The 22,173-nt window shown below is 48.3% G+C and overlaps 1 protein-coding gene across 1 annotated transcript; it reads left to right on the plus strand.

The window, feature by feature from the left end:
- Positions 1–361: 361 nt before the first annotated feature.
- LOC131571795 (serine/threonine-protein kinase PAK 1-like) lies at positions 362–21,781 on the plus strand (the record flags this gene model as incomplete). The annotated part of the gene is made up of 7 exons (XM_058824564.1): positions 362–404; positions 1,549–1,677; positions 18,026–18,134; positions 18,800–18,917; positions 19,619–19,718; positions 20,120–20,316; positions 21,650–21,781. Coding segments are annotated over exons 1-7 (828 nt in total), but the record flags the coding sequence as incomplete, so codon positions are not given.
- Between the last annotated feature and the right edge of the window lie 392 nt (positions 21,782–22,173).

Genomic DNA, 22,173 nt, shown 5'->3' on the forward strand with positions numbered 1-22,173 from the left:
ACTGACAAGTCCCAGCCATCACTACTTGCAGCTCTGGGCTTCAGGAGCCTAGGATGAGACTGAAGCTGTAGAGACTGCCATGCACTCGAAGCCTATGCTGCTTCTGGTAGCAAAATTTGGCTTTTGACTAATGAGGCTTTAAAATGTAGCAGGCAACACAAACACAAAGCTGTGAGCCTATGCAAAGTGAAACTGCTGGTGGTAGCTATTCTAGGACAATGTCTCCACAGGGAACACTTCTGGAATGTTTTACACTGTCTTCTGAAATCTGTTTGTGAAGCATTTGGTCGCTTTGTGGCTGTGGCTTTTCCCACTGGCAATGACACTGAATTTGCCATTGTGTGAAAATGTGAGCAGGACGATGTATGACAGTCTGAGGAAAAAGTGCTTTGACCTGCCTCTGTGTGACTGACCCTTGCAGCACAGGCAAACATCTTCAGATTCTAAGAGAAGGGGACTTAGGTGTCTGTTTAAATTGCAGTGTGGGAATTGTTTTAAATGCATTGCACTGAGGGTGATTTGTCTCTGTAGGAGCAACAGAAAGCCTGGGCAGTGAATCTGAATGGTTTTGATGTAGAAGAGGCAAAAATCCTCCACCTCAGAGGAAAACCACAGAATGCTCCAGAAGGTGTGATACAGGCTCTGTGTGAGCTGAATCAGCAGGGGAGATCAGGTCTGGGGAACAGCAACACAGAGGCTCTGTGTGTGGTCACAGGAGAAATCAACTGGTTTCTGAGAGCTGTACAGGCTGGAGTCTCCTTTCTCAAGGTTCCTGAGGTCGAGGGAGGGCATACCAGTTACAGTGAATTTATTTAGGAGAGTTGCTATGACTGCCAGTTGGTCACCTGTTACAGGGCTTGCAAGGGTCTTCAGGGTGGCGAGAGAGACGAGAATCTTGACCTCATGTTCAGAAGGCTGGATTTATAATTTTATGATATATATTACATTATTACTATACTAAAAGAAATAGAAGGAAAGTTCTCAGAAGCTAGCTAAGCTAAGAATAGAGAAAGAATGAATAAACAAAGGGCTGTGTCTCAGCAGAGAGCGAGACCTAGCTCTGCCTTGAGTGGTCAGTAAATCCAAACATCCACCCGAGACCAATCACACATCCACCTGTTGCATTCCCCAGCAGCAGATAACCATTGTTTACCTTTTGTTGCTGAGGCCACAGCTTCTCAGAAGGGGAAAAATCCTAAAGAAAGGATTTTTATGAAAAGATGTCAGTGAACGTTCACCTATACTGCAGGTTCCAAACCTTCATGAAGTCTGTAAGAGCATCAAACCCTCTTCTGTGCACTTTCTAGCTTAAACTGCAACTAAATATATTGGGATTCAAAAACCCAAGTGTTTGTCAAATTTGTTTCCATGAATGAGGAAATTGTAGCTCACCCCTGTTCAGCAGTTCATACTGCCAGTGATTTTAGTGCACTGCAGGCTTGTGAGTGTTTCTCTTAGGACTTCATTTTCACTCCAAGGGATTCCTAGTTGGGTGAGCAGCTGGGAGGAAACTAACTCAGGTTAACAAATCTGTTCCCCTGCACACAGGCTGTCAGAATAAGCTGAAAGTGCTCTACAGTCAGAAAATGGCACCTGGATCCAGCAGGAAGAATAGCAGAAATATTCCCTCAAAGCCAGAACGGGTCTTGGATGCACCAGAGATGTTCAACGACTACTGTAAGTCGGCTACAGGGTTGAGTGCTGGGCATCCAGAACATTCTGCACTGGATTGCTGTTCCTAGGACAGTGTAACTGGGCTATCTGTATTATTTGGTGTACCCAGGCTAGCACAGACCCCTTCTGGAGTGTCCCTGTGTGGCCTTAGCGGGACAGTGGTCTAGGGCACAGTGTAGATGCCTTGGAGCAGGGTACCTGGCCCCAGCAGCTGGGCATAGTGACACTCAGAAGGCTGCCCCTCACCTGCACGTGTGTGTGTGCACATGTGCACCCACACCTGCTGCAGCAGCACGGGTGAAGGGCAGGGCTCTCTAGCCAAGCATGGTGTGACCTGCATTGCTCTTTCAAATTGTAGAACTGAATCTCATAGACTGGAGCTCCCAGAACTTCCTGGCAGTGGCTCTGGACAGCACTGCTACACAGCGCTCTCATACCAGGACCTCAGTGCTGCCTCACCTGAGGATTTAGAGCTGCCTCCCGGCCTTTCCAGGCTAAGTGCAGGTGCTCAGGACTCTGAGGTTTCCTAGCTTCCACTAGGGAGAAGGTGTTTGCTTCATCTGGACTTCTTGGGGTTTCACTGGAGGAGCCAGGCACAGGGAAATTTCATCTCCACTGTGAGCTCTTCATTCTGCTTGTTCCCATGAAGCTCAAATGCCAACCTGAGCTCATCATTCCTCTGGCTCCCGTAGACCATCACAGCCCTTCCATGGCCTCTCCAGACAGGAGCAGCTGCACATCTTCAGAGCAGCAGTTGCCAGCCCGCATCCCATCAGGGAGGGAAAGAGTTTCTACCCTTGCTTTCCAAGCAGGTTCTGGTTAATGACCCTTTAAAGTGTTTTCCTGCAATGCTCTATCATGGGTAGATCTCAAGTGAGAGTCAGGTAGAAAGGGTCAAGTCGCCTAGGAAGGGGGACCTTGAGAACAGAAAGATTCTCTGCCTGCTTTTCCTGGCCTTGCTGCAGATTTGGAGAGTGTTCTGGGCATTTTGCAGACAGCCTCTCTGTAGGGGTACAAGGGCAAGGTGGAAGATATTGCCTAACAAGTGGTCAGTGTTAGGTGCACTCTCCCCTTTCTTTGAATGAAGCCAAACTAGGACTCTGATAGGATATTGCAGATGTTTAAGACTGTCTGCCCTGCAAATCAAGCCGTGCCATTTGACGCTGGCAGGGGCTATGTAGAAATCCCGAGCGGGCCGGGGCTGCTGAGGAACGCGCCTCGAGCTGTTTGTTTTCCAGCATCACTCTCATTACGTGGTTATGACAATGGGAAGATGCCAGCAGCTCACATCCCAGGCAGCAGACCAGGAACTTAATGTTAAAACTTACTTTAAAAGTTTTTTGACCAATCACACAAAGCAAAAGCATATTGACAGTAGTTCTATCCAATCACTATAAGCACAGGTACCTTTGGTTAAAACAGTGCTTGTTTATTTTGAAGACAATACCTACCAGTAAGCCTTAAAACACAATGCAGTGAGCTGCATTATTAAGCTTCAACCTTCCCAATATCTTGCTAGATAAACTTTTCTGTAGCTTGGAGATTTATTCTAGACCAGCGTTAATACACAGACCATTGTTCTATTTGTCCTTGCTTTTCTGCAGTTTAAATAATTTTTCTGCTGACCTATCTGATGGCTGCTGCTTGGCTCTAATCACAGTTCTGCTGTATCTGAGACCTGCCTTTTGCAGCTTTCCCAAAACTCTCTAATTTTGTGGATTCCCTCAGAGGACTCAGTGTCAGAGCCTCTGGAGAAGCGTGGAGGGCAGGGCTCAGGCAGGCTGTGCCAGTGCAGGATTTGAACTCAAGGCACCAGGAAGCACCAAGGCTGCAGACAGGAACTCAAGCCTTCTCATCTCCCTCCCTGCCAGAGGCAGGCTCAGAGCAGCCATCTCACCCCTCTCTAAACCAGTGGGGGCTCTGTCCTTACCAGGCTCCTCGGGCTCCTGGGGATTGTTCCCACAGCTCTCGGTGCCAGGCAAAGCTCCCTCTGCTGCAGCTCTGTCCACAGGCTCCCCTCCTGAGGACTCAGGGGCAACATTAATATTCCCCTTGAAAGAGAAACAGAAAGGAAGAAACCCTTCTCACCACTTAGACAAAACACCTGGTCCAACAACTCCATGGCTCACACACTTAATCCCTTGTTCCTAACAAGAACTCTGGGCCCCAAAGCCCTTCAACAGTCAGAAAAAATTGACTTCTCAAACACAGTCCAAAAGCTGTCAAAGCTGACAGTGACAGTGTTGAACATGGGGGTGACACTGAACACATGGAATGGCTGCTAAGGAAATCAATTGCTGCTCTGTTCTGTAAGGTTGCATGTCTGACAGCACTAACATCAGTCCTCATGTCACTAATTGCAATGGAAGGAGCACTGTCTTCTTTCTTCAGCCAACACCCCAATCGGTGTCATGGTTTCAATGCCTCACCCAAGGCAAGTTGATGTAGAAATAAATTCAATGTACCTCATTTTGCAGGGCCTCAGGGTCTGAAATTGCTATTACAGTTTTCTTTATAATGATGGGCAAATCTTTTTTCTCTGTGTTTTCTCTTGATGGCTTTTTTAACGTTAGGTGCTATCACAGTGAGTTGTCTGATGCTACATGGGCCACCTTTAATTTTTGAGGGAATGTCCTGCCAGGCTCTGTCTCCACAAATGAGCCAATATTCTGTTGCTAATTGATGTGGGGACTCATCTAGGTCATCTACTCGTCAGCAGTTTCACCCTTAGGGGGCACTGGGCTACTGCAATTGCACCACAAACTGGAGTATCTGTCCTCAGGATGATGGGGAGTAACATTCAACTGTGGATCTCCCTGGTACTGAAACTCAGAACAAAATTCCATCACCAATGAACCAAGAATTCCAATTCTTGAGGTTCAGAAAGTGCTTTAAGAAGATCAGGGGCCCAGTGATGTCAGCTGGTTATGGGATTGGTCTCGTTGGCAGCCTCACACCAATATTTGTCACGATTGGGTATTGGCTGCTCCTTGGCTGGCACAGGCACACCAACCAGACGGGTTGCAAAGGATTTGTCTGGGCTGAAATGGGTCAAACACACGGTGTCTGAGCCTGCTGACTTGGCTAAAGCAAGGCAAACCTTCGTTTTTGGTTGATCTACAGGCATGTATGCATGCAAAAGCAAGCAAGCAAAACCAACAAGTGCCAGTATATCATTTGATCAAGCTCCATGTTCCTGTTCAGCTGCTTTTTGGCAAAAGCTTCCCCATCTATTTCAGTTCTCAAGCAAATCTTTTAGCGCTTGTTCAGGGACTGGCCAACTATAGGGCACTAAACTGTCCCTCTAACCTTCAATTTTTACAAATTTGGATATCTTAGAATTCTTTGGAACACAATGGACACCACGCTTTTGCTGAAAGAGCTCTATGATACAAACCATTTTCCCAGTCCAAAAATCAACATCAAACTCCAGAATTGTAGCTTTCACAGGTTGAACGGGGAACGTCTGGCATGCACCGTAGCTTCTCCGTGCGGCTCACGTCTGCGTGCTCATTTCCCTGCTGGTGGAATTGTCGGTGTGCTCTTGTGTATGAGACGGTTTCACATCCTTCACCAGGACCCACTTAGGTCCGGCACCTGTGCAAATACAAGCATACCCTTTGCCCCAAGTGATTAGTGGAAATGGTCCTTCAGTTTGTCCTAACTCAAGGTTTCTGATCAAAACTGAAGGATTTTCTTTCAATTTTTCCTGTGTGCTGTTTGAAAAGTGCCTAAAAATTGGAGGATTAGTTCCTGCAAATGAGCTATTAAAAACATAAAGACATAGAAAGCTTTGCTCAACCTCATCTGGGGTGTTGCTTGGGCCACTCCCCATTTTCTTGTTGTAGAATGGTTTTAGAGTGTGGTGCGTCCTTTCAACAATTGCCTGACCTGTGTAGGAATAGGGAATTCCAAAATGTGGCGAACACTCAAGTCCATCAAAAATGTGGCCAATTTTTGAGCTGTGTATATGGGACCATTTGTCAGTTTTCATCTGGTGGGGGATCAGTTTGGCGAGCTCTGGGCCCAGTGACACTGACAAGGACAAAAGCAAAAGACGAGAGGCGCTCTCTCTTCCCGGGACCAAAGTCCCACAGCTTTAATGGAGAACAGCTCCAGGAGAGAAAGGGAGTGTCCAGGAAAGGAAAGAGGATGTCCAGGGGAGGCAAGAGAGTGTCCTCCTCGTGGCAGGAGACTGTAAATGCTCGGAGAGGGGGGCAGTAGAAAGGAACTGCCATAGTTCAGCATAATAAATCACCACACTGTAGTTTTCTGCATAAATTGCTGCACTTGTTGAAAACAAAATCCTGAAATCTCCCCAAACACAACCGTGCAGTCCCAAATGACCACAGTGTGGGAGAAAAACCACTCAACCCCCCTGTATACCCAAGCACCAGGTGTCACAGGGAGTACCAATCCCTGCAACTAGAAAGTCCACACACACAGGCTCACCGGGAAGGGAATATCTCTTTATGAGGGGACAGAGAGCTCACTCTTCTCAACACAACACACACCATACACCACATCGGCATCCACCCACATCATCTTCCTCAAACATTCACACACTGAAAATACAACCACAACTACAACACAAAGGAAAAACAGCAGCAATAAAACAGGATTTGCTCAATTCACCCCCAGAATTCCTAGCAGGTCCTTATTGACACAGCAAATCCTTTCTGCCATCAGCCAGACCCAAGCCCAAACTGCACAGGCGTACGTCGTGCACAGGACATCTCTGTGTGACTTGTGAACAGCCCTTCCCCTGCATACGCCTTACGGGTTACTTTATACAGAGTTAAAGGTTCCTTTCTCCACAGTGCCAGCAGTCTTGTCTGTCCCCCTCGAGGAGCAGCCGAGAGCGGAGGTGCCTCCAGGAAAGGAATGTCCTGGCAGCGCCCAGAGACGTCCAGAGCCCGGATGTTCTTGCTGGAGCAGGGAAGCGTTCCTGCCGCGGTCAGCAAATGAGGTGTGGAATAGAACTCCCCACAGTTAAAGGTAGGAGGTGGTGTGTTAATTACAGCCAGGCACACGAGGAGTTGTCTCCTAAAGACATGCGTGAAGAACCACTGGCTCTCTCTCTCATCTCTACTCATCTAAAATATCTTACACATTCATATAAATCCCAAAAAACCTAACACATATTCATTAGATAACACTGCCTACCCTCCTTTGAATTAAAATGTATTATAAATTGAGTCCAAAGTTCCTTCACATTTCTGCAGTCTTTCACTTCAAATGGGTTGGTGGGTTTTAAAGTAGGGAATGGTCTCCTTCTGATGAAGGCCAAGACGTCTTCCTCAATTTGACCTCTTTCCTTATGATGTGTTGGCAGGCTTTCACACCCCTTGGCTATAGTTGTAGTTTCGGGGCCCAGGTGCAGGCTACGGTCCTCTTCTTTGTCACAAAGAAATCCGCATCCCATCCCGCTTCTTTAAACATAGTAAAGACAGGCAAGTGACATATTACCCTAGCCTTAACTACCTTATCTGATAAAAATTAATTATCCCTTCTTATTTCTACTCTTCTTGCTATACTCTTTCCCCCTAACTAAATCTTGCTAAAATTTTAAATCTTCCAGTTCTTTTAAATCCTGGATTCATGGCCTCATCTCACACACCAGCCATGTGTGAGCCGATGCTGTAACTGGGAAATTCCACTCCTGAGCAGGAGATCCCAGGCCTGGTTCTGAGCTGGAAGGGTGAGAAGGATGAGATGCACGTGGTTTTGCTCCAGGGGATGTCCTGAAAGTGCACTGCCCACCTGCCCCTGCTGCCGAGCACCACGCTCCACCTCCTTCTCCTGCTCAGCAGATTTTTAGGAATGCAGGGCTTGGTATGTATTATTTGCTACTGCAACAAATAGAAAGAATTTGCTTTGCAAGCCCAGTTTTGTCCTGGCTTATTTTCTGCATGGGTCTCCTCCTGAACCTGGGGCAATGACCAGTAGGGACCTACAGGACACTCCTGTTCTCTTGTCAGTAAATTCGGAGAAGTGATTTAAGTATCAAGAAGTCAATAAGTATCAATCAATAAATGAAATCATTTGGGGGAATATTTAGCCTGTGAGTTTCAGCAAAGTATTGAATATGTCTTAGATCCATGGATACAAACTAGTAAGTGAGATTGCTGGGTGTGCACGTGTTAGGGAAGTGATTCCCCACACACCCAGTGCTGAGATCAAGGATTGCCTCTCTTCTAACCCTGAGCTGGCAGCAGGAATTGGGCCTTGCTTGGTAACGTTCATTTTGAAGACTTCTGTTGAGCAGGTAAGAATGGTGAAAATGTAATCTTTTCCAGTTGTTTTCCTTTGGTTTACCTGTTTGAGGGTTAAAATTGTGTGCTGCAGGTGTGCTGGGTGTGTGCAGAGCAGTGCAGCCCCAGAAACCCCTTGGCTTGCCCACAGGTTGTCATGCCTTGTTGCCAGGTGTGCCCAGCTGTGGCAGGAGAAGGAGCCCGCAGCGCAGTGGGCACCGTGCCCTGCCCAGCCGGGGCTCTCTGGCACAGAGCAGCAGCAGCGCCAGCACCGTTCAGCCCGCTCCTGCCTTGGCTTCCCCTGGCACACAGAAGCCTCTGGAAATCAGCGCCGCCAGTGGCGTTCCCAGCTGGGAGCAGCTGCTGCTGGCGGGCAGATGCTGCCAGTTCCACTGCTGCCAAAGGGGAAGAGAGGCAGAGATGTACACGCACCGGAGCCCTGGGCATGTCCAATAAAGGTGCAAATATGTGGGGAGATTTGTTAGGAAGCATTTCAGCTGTGATGCCAACAGTGGCTTCTCTCCTGGTTCTGTGTGTTCTGGACAAGTAATGCAATGGTTGGCTCTGACAATTAAGAAGCAGATGTTATGTGGATGTTCACATGAGTAGTGATTATATTGTAATATATCCTCCCATAGTCCTCTTTCCCGTCCCCCTTGTAACAGCCTGGGTAGTCAGGGCATTTGGGGAGGGCTGGCTTGTGACCAGCAGGCAGGGTGTAACAACGCCTGACCTCCAGTCGGGATGCAGGAAAGTAATCTCCACCCATGGGCAGCAGAGAAAGAGTTGACTGACAAAACTTTTGGAGGGGCTGAGGGTATAAAAGGCAGAGCATCCTTTTTGCAGATGAGCACATGGCTGCTAGTCACAGAGACTCCCAATGATGCGACTTTTCCTTATTCAGTCCTTTGTTAAGGTTTACTAAACCTTTAAAATTTTAAAAGTGAGAGTCATTTCTCACACGTGCAAAGCTGTGGGCCATTATCTTGGTCTGGTTTCCTTTGCTTGTGTCCCATCTGAGTGCTCAGTTGGGGTACAGGCTGTAGGTGCTTGGGGCACTCCTGGAGTTCCTCTTGGATCCCCTGAACAACAGGGTTTGGCCCATGAGGGGAATTTTCGGTGCTTTGTGACAGATGAGAATTTCCCAGGCTCTTTTGTGTTTTCTGTAGGGAAGGTTGGTTATTGCTTTGCATAAAGACCAACACAGAGCTGTCCCTTTGTGATGTCAGGGCATGGTTGTGCCGTCGTCATAGTGGCATCAGAAGGTTGCCTTGGTGCACGGAAGGCCTGAGTGTCAGAGCAGCCCTAGGCCTTGCTCAGATCAGGAGAACCTTCCTGGTCAAAGCATCTGTCAGTAGGCAGCTGCCCACTGACAAGAGGCTTGTATTTTTAGCGTTTAGAAAAATTGCAGATATGCCAATAATTAACCATCTGGCCACTGCAGCTTTTGCTGCATATGGCATTACTTATTCCATTTATTATTTCACATATTTTGCACGTAAGTAGAGGCTTCCCTTCTGCTTAGCTTAGGGTGTATCCTAACCTGGCTTTTGTATGTCTTCCTGCTCTTTCTTGGGGGCTGAGTTTCTGATTTTGAAACAGAAAGAGCATTAGGATGCCTCTGCTTTGGTAAAGCTCCTGTCAAGAGGTTCAGCTAAAAAGGGGGTGTCTGTAGCCACAGGGGCAGCATTTGCAGGGGAACCTGCAGGGCTTGCGTTCCCTGCACGGGAGAGTCTGTGGCAGCAGAGTCTGTCATTTCCTCAGGTTGCTGGGAGAAGCAAGACACCTTTGAAAATGTAGACTGGCAGACCTTCTTTAAGGCTTTCCAAAAACTCTGCAGTTGTTCCCAGAATTCCGAGAAAGCTTCTTTCTTTTTAAATTTTGTCATGAAAGGATTTGACTAACTTGACCTTTTACTAAATGCTAAAATAGTTGTTCCCTTTGAAAGGAAGTGCTGCTGTGCTTTTCCACAATAGAACTGCGCCACCTCTGGGGGATTTTGGGGAAGCTTTTCTGGGCAACGGTTTCCTGCAAGTTAATCAGAATCAGTGCATGACACTGAGTGAAAAAAAAAGAGTACCTGAAGGAGAAGATTTCAGAAGCTGTCTTATGTGTTTGGTAGAACAGGAGCATTGAGTGCTAAAAACACTTTGCATTTGCTTGATCATATTTGTATTCATTTCCTGGCTAAACTGGCTGCAGTGTAGGCACAACCAAGAATATTGTCCTGGTCTCTTGCTGGCTGGTGTGAATGAGATGTGTCTCCTGGAGGGATGTTGTGAAATGGGAAATCATCTCTGTTTGGGCTGACTTGTTCTGTGGGATTCAGCAGCCCAGGCAGTTTTCTGACAGCATCTGGTTCATTTTCCCTTCCCACTACAGGACACCTGAAGCGTGTATTCAGCAGCGCTGAAGATCCTGAGGTGAGTGAGAAAGGAACATTTCATGTTCCTGGTGTTTAAGACTTGTAGAGCAAGCTGAGAGCTTGGCCAGTAGCAGTAGACTGTAGAGGGCCAGCTAGGAAGGCCGAAAGAAAAACCATATTCATGCCTGAAACAAAAGTAACAAAGGCAGAGATCGATATTTTTAAATTTCCTTCTCAGAGTTTGAAGAACTAAAAACCTAGTTTTGAAAAGAGAATGATGCTTGCAGACAGCAGATAGGATAATTTTAATTAAGAGCAATTTCCTGTACAGTTGAATTAGATCATTTTAATGTAAAGAGAGGGACTTAGAATGCTATTCCTATCAAACTTGATGATATCTACTTGGAACATGAGGTGGTAGAACAGGAAGGCCATCTTGCAACGGTGCCTGCTGTATCTGAAGTGCAATGGGCACCTTTGTGGCTGGGGAGCTGCGTGGGCCCAAAGGACGCAGGGCTGGCGGCTGTGAGCAGCTGGAGATGAGGCAGCGTGGGGCCAGGGGGCCCAGAAGGCCAAGGGCACGGTGGCTGTGCCAGCAGCAGTGGGGCAGCAGGAGCAGGGCAGGGAGCGTGGCCCTGTGCTGGGCAGCGCTGCGGCCACAGCTGGAGTGCTGTGTGCAGCTGTGGGCCCTGGGAAGCAGAAAGTCATGGAGGGGCTGCAGCGTGGGCACAGAGGGACAGGGGAGCTGGGCAAGGGGTGCAGCACAAGGCCAGGGAGGAGGTGCTGAGGGAGCTTTAGCCTGGACAATGGGGGCTCATGAGGGACCTTCAGGCAGACTGCCATTGATCCCTGCCTTGGATCCATAGAGCCAATGCTCAGCACGAGGGCTGTTTGCCTGCCAAACATCCCTTCACTGCATCCAAGTGCTTTAGACACTGGTGTGGGTAACGCTTTCATATTTTGTTGATTTGTTTGTTTGCTAGAAGGAGAAGCCTTGTGCAATTTCTCCTTCTCCAGGGAGCAAGGGAGCTTTTTTCTCAGTCTTTCCTACCCTTTTACAGCACTGGCAGAAATTCTGCTAGAATTTCAGTTTTCAAGGGGGCAGTTCTGGACAATGCAGTATTTTTGCACAAGAACACATCGTTTGGGGCAGGGATGTTGGTGCAGAACGAGCTGTTCTGGTGCCAGACCAGCCAGTAGGGCTTGCCCATCCTTTTCACGTAAACGGCTCCCGTGTCTTTTGGCTGCCCAGGGAATCAGTGTGTGTTGTGTTTGGGAACTGAGTAGGAAATCAATGCCCTTGCATTCCAGCTGGTGCTCAGAGATTAGAGGAGCTGAGAGGGGCTGGGCTGCATTTCTGATTCCAGCCACTTCAGCACCATCAGTGTGGGCGAGTCCAAGCAAAGAACTTGCCCGAGCACAGATGCACAAAGAGAGCCGTTCCCAGTGCAATGCTCTGGGTCTGATTGCATTCCATAAGGACCGACATGCTCCAGATTCCCCAAGAGTGTGGGTTACTGAAGCAACAGGAGAGCAAGTTCAGGATGGCTGCTGGTTGGGGCACTGCTGCCGAGTGCTGATGTGTGTAGCGACAGAAAGGACAGGATTGATTCAGGGTGACCCCCACGTGGCGAAAAATGTGCTTTCACTCTATGATTTAGAAGTTTAAACAAATGCTTTATTAAGCTATGTTATATTACACTAGTACTATATTAAAACTATACTAAAGAGATATTATACTGAAAACATACGAAAGAAAAACTCGTGACTGTCTCCACACAGCCTTTTATCTAATTATCTAATCAGTCTAAACAACTATCTCTAAAATCCAATTAACAAATCACTTTCTGTAAACAATCACTATAACACATTCTTCATGTACTCAAAAACAAGAACAGCAAGTAGGGATAATAATTGTTTTCTCTCCTTCTATGAGTTTCTCACTACCTTCCCTTAGAAAAAACCTAGGAGAGAGAATTATATCTCTCTCCATTCAAAGAATGTAAATACTACAGCACAGTAAAGAGAGATGATAAAAGTGAGATCTGTCTATCTATCGATTTTAATCTTCCTGGCTCTGCTCCAAAGCAGTGGAAGATGCAAAGGCATCTATTTAGGAGAGAATTAGAGACAAGTTCCATTGACTGATCCTGAGCAGGCAGAGATGTTTCCCCCTCCAGAGATGGTTGTTTTTTCCCCTCATGTTTTCCTACTCCAGCCTTTTCTCACCTGAAGCCTTCATTTGTCCTTTAAATTTTTGCATGTCTTAAGGGAATGGAACTATCCCATGCTGTAGCTGGGGTCTGGTGACACTGCTCATACATGCCATGCCATACATGGCACATGGTTTCCTTCACTGGCATCCCCAGGGCTGTGTAAGTGCATTCGTTAATGGGGCCTTATGAGAAACTCTGTTACTGCTGGTCAGAATTCTCCGTTGACAAAAGAGGGAGAAGAAACACCTTGGTCCTCCTCCATATACTGAGGTGGCCATAGAGGTTCTCTGACTTCCATCAGAGACCTTTGCATGCATCCTTATCTCCTGAATGACCCGGTTTTCTAACAAGAGTGTGGATGTCAGGAAGGAGGAATGCTGGTGCAGGCCTGAAGAGAAGGTGAACTCCAGAAGTGTCTCTCACAAGGAGTGAGCTCACCCAGGAAGTCCCTGCAGAGCCAGGATGGAGCTGTGGCACAGGGCAGGGAGTCAGTCACTACTGAAAGACAAACAGGACACGGCGGAAGCAGAGGGAGGCCCTCACCAGACCCTTGAGAAATGCCACCCCTTCCCTGTCAGCTGCCTGAGAGGCTGCTGGAGCTTCAGTCCCAGATGGCCCCTGATTGTAGGGCCAGGGTCACTTTGGAATCTGTGCCTCCCCTCGGGCAGAGAACGACCCAGGAGAGCAGCAGCACAGTGCTTTGGGAACGTGTGAGCCCAGCAGTCTGTGAGTCTTGGCCCACAAAGGGCGTATGGGAAGTTGAAACCCATCTTCTCTTGCTTTCTGTGCAGGTGCTTCTAGAGAAAGAGCAGGAGCACACTGCCTCATCTGAGCTGCCATGCCAGACTCAGGGAGAGCTGTTCCCAGCCCGAGGGCAGGAAGAGCAGCTCAGGCAGCAGGTGGAAGAGCCACAGGAGAATGGCCAGGTAAGCCTGACTGGCCAGGCCACAGAGGGAAGGGCAGGGAGAGGGGCATAAACCAGAGCTCTTGAGACTGAGGAGGCCAGGAGTCCCACAGGCAATGGAGGCACAGAGCCTTGCAATCTGCAGAGATCATCCCTGGGACAGGAGGTTTGTAATGGAGGCAGATGTGGAGAGGGAAGCAGAAAGAAGGGGCTGAATAAATGTGATTTTGAGGCTGCAAGAGGAAAAAAGCTGAGCCTGATGGCAGCTCTCAGTCCCTTGCTCTGCTTTTGTGTGTACAGAACATCAAGGCAGAGCCACAAGCAGAGCTGCCCGAAGCTCAGAGTGACATCATGGCAGTGAAGAGAAAGAACAAGGAAGACATGGGAAGAATTCAAGAGGAGAATCTCCATCAGCAGAGGGGCGATCATCAAAACCAGGTGAGTGAAAGAGTGGCAGCCACTCCACTCATGAAATGTCCTCTCTTTTGTTTATTAGAGAACATGAAGGAACAGCTGGATGCAGAGCTTCAGACAGCTCACAGTATGATCAAGGCAAGGCATAGGCAGCTGGAGGAAGAAATGAAAATCATCAGAGAGAAACTTAATCACTTCCGTCAGTCTCTGCAAAACCAAGTGAGTGAAAGAGGGATGCAGCCACTGCAGTCACCAGTCTGGTGGTTTCTGCCCTTCTTGCCTTTCCAGTGCAGAGCAGCAGGGAGTGGGGCCATGCCTCTGAGTGCCATGCTGCTGTAGTGTGTGTATCACAGTCACTCTGAAGGACATTTCCCGGTGTGCTGAATCTCAACATCTGCCCTGGACAGTGAAACTTGTCCTTTGGCCTTTTGGTCAGCAGTCATCCAAATTGATTCCTGCTGGCCTGTTCCTGCTCTCCTTTTTTCTTGAGGTGTTTTTACAGTGGAACTTGGTGACCCAGATGGAGGATTGAAACAAGCTGTTGTATCCCCTGTCAGTCTGTTCTTTGCCTTTCCTCACAGTCGATGACTCCTGGCTGACAGGGACAAGCTGTAGTGTCTGACTGCTTTGTTCTGTTTGACTTGAGGTGCAAGTGTTGACATCTCACCGGGCAGCCTGCGAAGACTTGCAGGGAATGTGTGGCAATGAAGAACCCCAAGTTAGGAGTGAGGCACAGGAACAGTGCCCACCAGAAATGCTCCAGGTCCAGCACATCATGGGCTCTGAACCTGCTGCTGCAGCAGCATCACCTCGAGGAAGCCCTTCTGTGAAACCTGGGAACTCAGGCTGGGGCACATCCTGGGAACAGGAGATTGAGGAGGAGTACCTGGAGCTGCTGGGTACGTCTGGGGTGTTTCTTATCTGAGGGACAGTGTGTTGTGTGCAGGTGTCAGCAGGGCTGTACCAAATGCTCCTCCTGAGCTCGGTGTCACAGGGCCATTTAGGACTCCCCAGAGGCAGTGCTGTGCTCCGAGGCAGCGAGAGAGCTCTGGGTGTTCCTGCTGCCTCTGAGGGCACCTGGGACTGGCTTGGGTTTGCCTGAGCTTCCCTCTCTGCTAAAGGCTGAAGCAGGGATTGTTCTTGGATCAGCAGAAGGCTGTGACCTAGCAAATGATCTAGGCAAGTCCTGTGTGCTAGTGGCCAAACTGAACAGAATTTTTAGCTTCCTAAATTCTCCTTAGACTCCTGACTTCCAATCAGTCATCACAGCAAAAAAACTTCACAGAAATGGACTGACTTTGGAGTTTTGTCTTTTTGGTTGGGCATTTTTTTGGGGGGTGGGGGGGTGGGGTGGGATTGCTTTTCTGTTGTTCATTTTTGGTGGGGCTTTTTTGTTGTGTTTTTCTCCATCCCGAAGGAGGCCTTCTACCCCACGTTTTAATGATGTCATTTTATGACTGTTACTGTTACCACTACTACACCTGCAGTTTATTTTCATGAGAATGCTATCTTTTTGTCAATAAGAACTACTTTGAAAGAACATCAGGTTACAGGACAAATAGAGAGCACAAGGTATTTTCCATGTGCCGCCATAGAAAAAACAGAGACTTTGATAACAAACTTTATTTAATCTTCTAGTTTTATGCTTATCAAGATGTGTCCAGGAGACACATCCAAGTGGCGTGACCAGATAAACTGTACTGCAGGCATTTCTCAGGAGAGAGCCTCCAGCCCAGCCATGGTATATCCCTCAGATGCATGGCACTTTTCCATACCTGATTCCCACTCTTTCCCATGACTGTTAGAATCCTACCCATTGGCCCAGGCCCTGCTCAGATCAGTCTCTAGGAAAACACATCAAGCCCTTTGTGATTCTGCAGCACAACCCAATGAATCTGCTTCTTGCCCGTAACAGCTGCCAGTGCTGTGCTCTCAGATAAGAGACCTGGTGGGGCTGAGACCAGAGCCCAGTGGATTCTGTGTCTGCCATCACCTGTTGGGACAAAAAGGGCACTGATGTGTGCCTCGGTGTGGCTGATCTCAAAGCCCATCCTGTTGTGTCCTGAATGGGGGCAACAGCTTGTCTGGGGCTCAGGCTCACTCTGGCTTCTTCCCATCAGTGCCTGTCAGTGCTCATGCTGGGGCTTTGCCAGCCTTGTTGTGGTCGCTGCCCTGTCCCTGAGGGCTGGAGGGACTGCAGAGGCTGGAGCCTTCCTTAGCTGGGAGAGGGGCATCTTTGAGCTCAGCCTGCTCACAAACAGGTCAGGGTCCTGATGCTGAAAGCCCCGTCAGGATCAGTTACAGCTGGAGCTGCTCTGGTTTACAAATGGGAAGGCATTCCTTTGGCAAACTGCTGAAAGGTGGGGTAGATGTCCTCCTCTCCTGGGATTGTATGTCCCTGTGCTTTGTTTCCTGTCAAGAGAACTCTTCAAAAGACTGTACAAATCAGTCTCTGTGCTGGCCACCTGTGCTGCAGGGCTGTCTGCCTGGTTGTGGTTGTTGTTACCCAGCCGACCACAAAGGGCTCAGAGCTCCAGGCGCTGGGGCTGCCTTTTGTATCTCCTGGAAGCTGGGATCTCTGCTTTAAAGTCAGCATCTTGCATTTTGTTTCCCTCAGGGAGAATGGTGAACACCACTGAAAATCCCCTGATGAAATACACACATCTGAATTATATTGGCAGCGGGTGAGTCCAACAGCAGTTACTCCTGCACAACCGTGGGCCAGGTGTGTTTGGGGTGGAATGTCTATCCAGCGTGAAGTCAGGACAGCTGCAAAGATGATCACACACTGGGGATAGATCGTCCCGTCTCTCAATGCTGCTCAGAATTTGTGAGTGGGCTCAGAAGGCATTGTCAGAGATGCCTTGCTACCGAGGTCTTGCCTGCATCAAGCAACAGGACCTGGAAGGTCTCCTTGTCTCTCAAGTGTGGGACAGCTCTGTGTTAATTTCTTTAGCATTTTTTGTGTGTCTCAAAATCATACTGGCACACTAATGAAAAGAGAAGTAACTTGCTTGCCTGAAAAAGCAACTTATGCCCTATCAAAGCTGTGAGATAACAGTTCCCACAGTTCCCAGGAACAATTCTTTCCCCTGGTTTGAAGAGGGAAACACTCTGTGGTCAGGATAGGAACCACACTGTTTAGACAGTGAAACCCAAGAGGAAAGACTAAACTCCCTTTAGAAATTGGACCCCAGTGCTTCAGGAACAGGCCCAGTGCCCATGCACTTGAGAGGAAAATGCATCATCTCCCTTCTGGCAGAGCCCTCCTGCATCCTGCAGGTTTTGACACTTGCAGCAGAGATCTCCTGTGTGGGCTGGCTTTCACTGCAAGATCTAAACAGCTTCTCCTTTCTCTGCTTCTGTTTTTTTTCTAGGACTTTTGGGCATGTTTACAGAGCACTCGACAGTGCCACAGGAGGAGAGGTAAATGTCAACAGCCCCTGCAGGCTCTGCTGCACTCGAGGGCTTTCCCCTCTGGTGTGAGCTGTGGCTGGAGCTTTGGGCAGAGCTGTGCTGAAAAGGCACAAGAAGCACAGACTGGTGCCAGCCCACAGAACACATTTGGGACTCTGTCCTCCTCAGCTGCCGGAAGGAAGGCACGGAGGGCAGCGGTTCCTTTCAGAGAAGGACGCGCTCACTCGCTCTCCATTGCTAAAACAAAGGTGGTGCCTGCGAGCACCTCACTGCTCTTTGGGGCTACAGCTTCAGAGTCCTGAATTCTCATTTCTGGCTGCCAGCAAATCCATCTGAAAGTTCCTGGCGGTTCCTTAGCCACCTGCAGTGCTGCACTAGGGAACTGCACGTAGGGAGAGATCTGCAAGGCGTCCTTGAAAGCCCTAAGCCCTGCCCATATCCCAAGATGTATCCACAGAGTATTAAGGCATGGATTCCTTCTTCTGAGTCCCAAACAAAGCAGCAGAGAGTGCGGTCAGAGGTTTGTGGGTGATAACTGAGACACCGTTGTTACCAAGTGGTCAAGGCAAAATGTCAGTGGCCCCACGTGTCCTGTAACTGGCTCCCAAGGGAGCAGAGAAATGGGCTGTTGGAATGTCAGTTCCTGATTACTGCAGTGCCTAATCACAAGGCAGTTTGGCACAGCTCAGCTGTGTCATTGCAAAATCACTCGCTCCACGTGCCTTGTGGTCTCGTGCCACCAACCCCTCAAGTTCCTGATTTTCAATGTCATTTTAGGTGGCAATAAAAAAAATAAATCTTCAAGGAGTGAGGAGGAAGGAGCTAACCTTTAATGAAATAACGATCATGAAGACGTATAGGAGTCCCAATGTTGTGAATTATTTAGACAGGTGAGAGGTCATGGTCTTATCCCATGGATGTGTGTTTACATAAAGCAAACATGAGAGGTTAAAAACCCACTTTGGTCAGTGGCAGCAAGTAAAGCTGTTAATTTTTCTTTATTCATATTTCTCTACTCATCTCCAATGGATGAGAAGAGAGTGCATCTTGTCTGCATGAGTCTTCCCTGGCACACCTAGTTTGATAATTACTCCAAAATTATTCAAAACCTGGATCAGCTGTATCTTCCTAACTCAATAGCCTCAAAGTTCACTGCCTCCACATTTATTTGGGATTGATTTTTTAAAGTTTCTTAAGTGCAGATGAACCATCCTAAAGTGGATTTCCCTTGGATTGTTGCCCCTCTTTGCCATTGCTATGCATGCCAGGAAGACTAGGTGCTTATTTCCAGAAACACCATGCCTGGCATGTTTTATATCTGGGCTGTATCTAAACTGCACTTTTCATTTGCTGCCCATCTAGGACATCTCCTTTTTCACAGATGTGTCTTTCTCTATGAGACTGCACAGATTGCAAATAATGCACAGCCAAGAGGGAATGTCTATTCCTTTGATTCTGTCCTTGTCACAAAGGCATCTGGAAATAAGAAACCTGGAAGCAAAAAATCAACGTAGCCATGCATGTTCATCTCTACCCCCTTGTTTCCTTCTTTCAGCTACCTTCTGGGCGAGGAACTCTTGCTGGTTATAGAGTACATGGATGGAGGTGTCCTGAGCGACATCGTCAGCCAGACCTGCCTGTCTGAAGATGAGATGGCAGCCATCAGTCGGGAGGTCAGCAATGCCATCTGTGTTTCCAAGGGCTTGGGCAGGATTGTCTGGGAAACAGGGGCTCAGAACAGGAGAGGTTTCCTGTGCCGAGCTTTGTTTCTGTGTTGCTGCTATGCTATGGGCAAGTAAAAGCATCTCAAGTGAAAGGCCTGCCAGTGCCCCTGCACTCCCTGTACTCAGTGCCAGTACTCTTATCTCCTGCTGTTGTATTCTCGCTCTGTCTCTTGTATTTGTAGTTGCTGTTCTCCTCCTTGCCTCTCTAAATGTTTGCCTGGAGTCTGTCTTCACTGCATTCCTTGCCTGTAAAAGCAAAGGTGCTGGTGGCAGGATTTGAAACAAAGAGCAAAGAAAGAAGAGAGAGACTCGTTTCTCTCAGTGCTCAGCTAAAAAGGATAGGAGTGCAGCCAGAATGCTCTTTGCTTCTGAGCACATGCGCTGCAGCAGGAGTCATCCTGGCTGGTTGGCAGGGGACAGCCTACAACAGCAGGTGCTGTTGCTCTTTCAAAAGCTGACGTGCCTTTCCTCAGAAAGGTCCTGCTCTGCAAGTGTTGGAGCAGCAAGCTCTTCCTCTCAGTGGCCATGACTGTTGTGCCATTACTCCCCATTCCCCTGGAGAGGGAATCTTTTAGATTCTTTGTTTCCTTTCTTGTGTGATGAAATCACACCACTCATTTTTGCCCTTCTGTTTCTGTTTTCTCGCTCAGTGCCTGCAAGGACTGGATTTTCTTCATGCAAACGATGTGATCCATCGAGACGTGAAGAGTGACAACATCCTTCTCAGAACGGACGGTTCTGTCAAACTGGGTCAGTATATTCTTGGTCAGGTGCAGCGTTCCAGGGATGTGGCTGTGGGGCTGCTTGGCGTGACTGCCAGCTCCCCAAAAATGGTGCTGGTGGCAGTGCAGGGACCCCTGCTGCGAGCTGAGGGCACAGTTGCAACGTGCACAGAGGTAGAAGGAGCCACAAGCAGTCAAGAGTGGCCTTGCTCTGTGTGGGTCCCTTCCAGAGGGAGGGAGTTATGAGTCTAAAGTTTCCAAAGAACAAAAGCCACTGCTAGAGACAGTGTAAAACATGGGGGGATTTTTAAAGTCGCCAATGCCAGGAGATTCAACAGAGCAATTTCAAGCTTCTACTGGGGAATTCTTTTGCTTGCTTTCCTAATTGCACAGAATTCAGATAAAACCAGTATTTTGTTTTCTCCTCAGCTGATTTTGGCCTCGCTACTCAGCTCAGCCCTGAGCAGAGCAGACGGTGCTCGGTAACCGGGACTCCTTGGTGGATGGCGCCTGAAGTGGTGACAGGTCAACCATATGGCCCCAAAGTGGACATATGGTCTTTTGGAATTGTGGGAATTGAAATGATAGAACAAGAACCTCCTTACATGGGCGAAAGTTCTGGCACGGTAAGGAGCAAATACTCACTGATCCCACTGTCTTTCTCACCTGTCCCATGTCCTGTGTGCCACTGGACAAAATCCCATTGCCATCTGCTGCAACTACTTCCACCAAGGTCCCCTCCTACAAATGTCCCTGCAACACATCAGCATCTGCTGTACTTTTGCTTGCATCAGTGGGGGAACTCAAGCCTTACCACCTGCAAACAAACTCCAAACAAACTCCATTCTCACTCAACACTTTCCTTTGGGTTAGTGGTTCCAGTTCTTTTGTCTGTGTAGATGGCCTTAATAACAGGGGAAAAGCATCTTAAAAGTGTTGTTATCTTTCCAGAAATGAAGGAAGGAAACCCAAACCCAACAAAGTTTCTAAAACCGTGGTCTTTAGAGAGGAACCTAACCCTGTGTGCAGTTTCTTCTCACTGGAAAACATGGGCATGAGGGTGTAATGCACAGAGTCTCTTCTGCTTCTTGTGCAGTGCTGCTGAAACACTCAGTGACCGTGTTTCTCTCCTAGCCCAAGCAACATTCTGCACGTCACCAAGCCAGAGCCTGGTGATGTGGAGAGCCTGCCAAAACCTCCTGTTTGTTTCCTGGCACTTTCTGGCATGGGCCTACCATTAATGCATTGACTTGAGCAGCCAAATGACTAGAGGGTGTCCATAGGGATGGAACCTCTCCTTCTTCTGACCTAGACAATTTTTCTTTGGCTGCAAAAATGGGAAGCTGAAATTTTCAGACTGCTGAGAGACGGAGCTGCAAGTGGCTCCTGTGTGCCCAAGCAGGCATTTTCATCCCAATACATTTGTGCAGGCATCTTAATGTGTCTGTGTTGAAGAGGAGATTGTAAATGTTTGTTTCCCTACCTGGGTATTAACTGATGGATTTCCTTTCTTTTCTTCCAATTCCCATTGTTTTCAAGAACAGCACAAAAAGCTTGATGAGTTTTGTTCTAGGGCACGTGCGCTTAAAGGACCAACAAGCACTGCAGAGATGCCTTTCATGTACTAACCCTTGAAATTAGTTAGTGTAGCAAAGTCCCTCTTCCAAAAACCATCTCAAGCTGGCATGAATCCTCAGAGAAGCAAATGTCCTTTTGCTGATGTAGTTCCCACTAACTAGGTCAGGCAATGAAATCAGCTGCCAAGGCAAGATCTGCAGGATGGTGGAAAAGCTGTGGCTGCATCGGGGTTTGGGTTTTTGGTTGGTAAAGGAAAGTCATCTCTGGGTCTGTGCCAGGGCAGAAACTGCCACTGAAGAACAGAGGTTAAACAAAGGGATCTGGGAGAGCCTTAGAGATGTGAAAGCAGGAGGTGGAGCCTGGTGTCTCCTTTCTCTCCAGGCTACATACCTGATAGCCACAGTAGGGACTCCACAGCTGCGGCAGCCCAAGCTCCTCTCGGCTTTGCTGCGTGACTTCCTGAGCTGCTGCCTGCAGACAGACGAGGAGCAGCGCTGGTCTGCCAAGGAGCTCCTGCAGGTAAAATGTGAAGGGGCTGCAGGTGAAACAGGCTCTGAGGGATGGGCTCCTCCTCCACTCAAGCCCAAGGCAGCAGATGAGCCCCCTTCCTCCTCACCTCCACTCTTGCTGCTCTTCAAATGAAAATGGTGAGGAATCCTAGACTGGGCTGGGCTGGCAGGGCCCTGTAAATGTCCTCTGGTGCAAGTGTCCTGCAATGAGCAGGGACATCTTTAAAGAGATCAGGTTGCTCAGAGCCCGTTGCCACCGGAGCCGGAATGGTTGCAGGGATGGGGCACCTACAAGCTCTTGGGGCAAGCTGTGCCAGTGTGGCACCATGCTCTGAGTACACAAGTTCTTCCTTAGACCTACTCTCATTAGATGCCCTTAGTGTTTAAAAAGATTTG

The sequence above is a fragment of the Ammospiza caudacuta genome, unplaced genomic scaffold, assembly GCF_027887145.1.
Source record: "Ammospiza caudacuta isolate bAmmCau1 unplaced genomic scaffold, bAmmCau1.pri scaffold_228, whole genome shotgun sequence".
NCBI lineage: Eukaryota > Metazoa > Chordata > Aves > Passeriformes > Passerellidae > Ammospiza > Ammospiza caudacuta.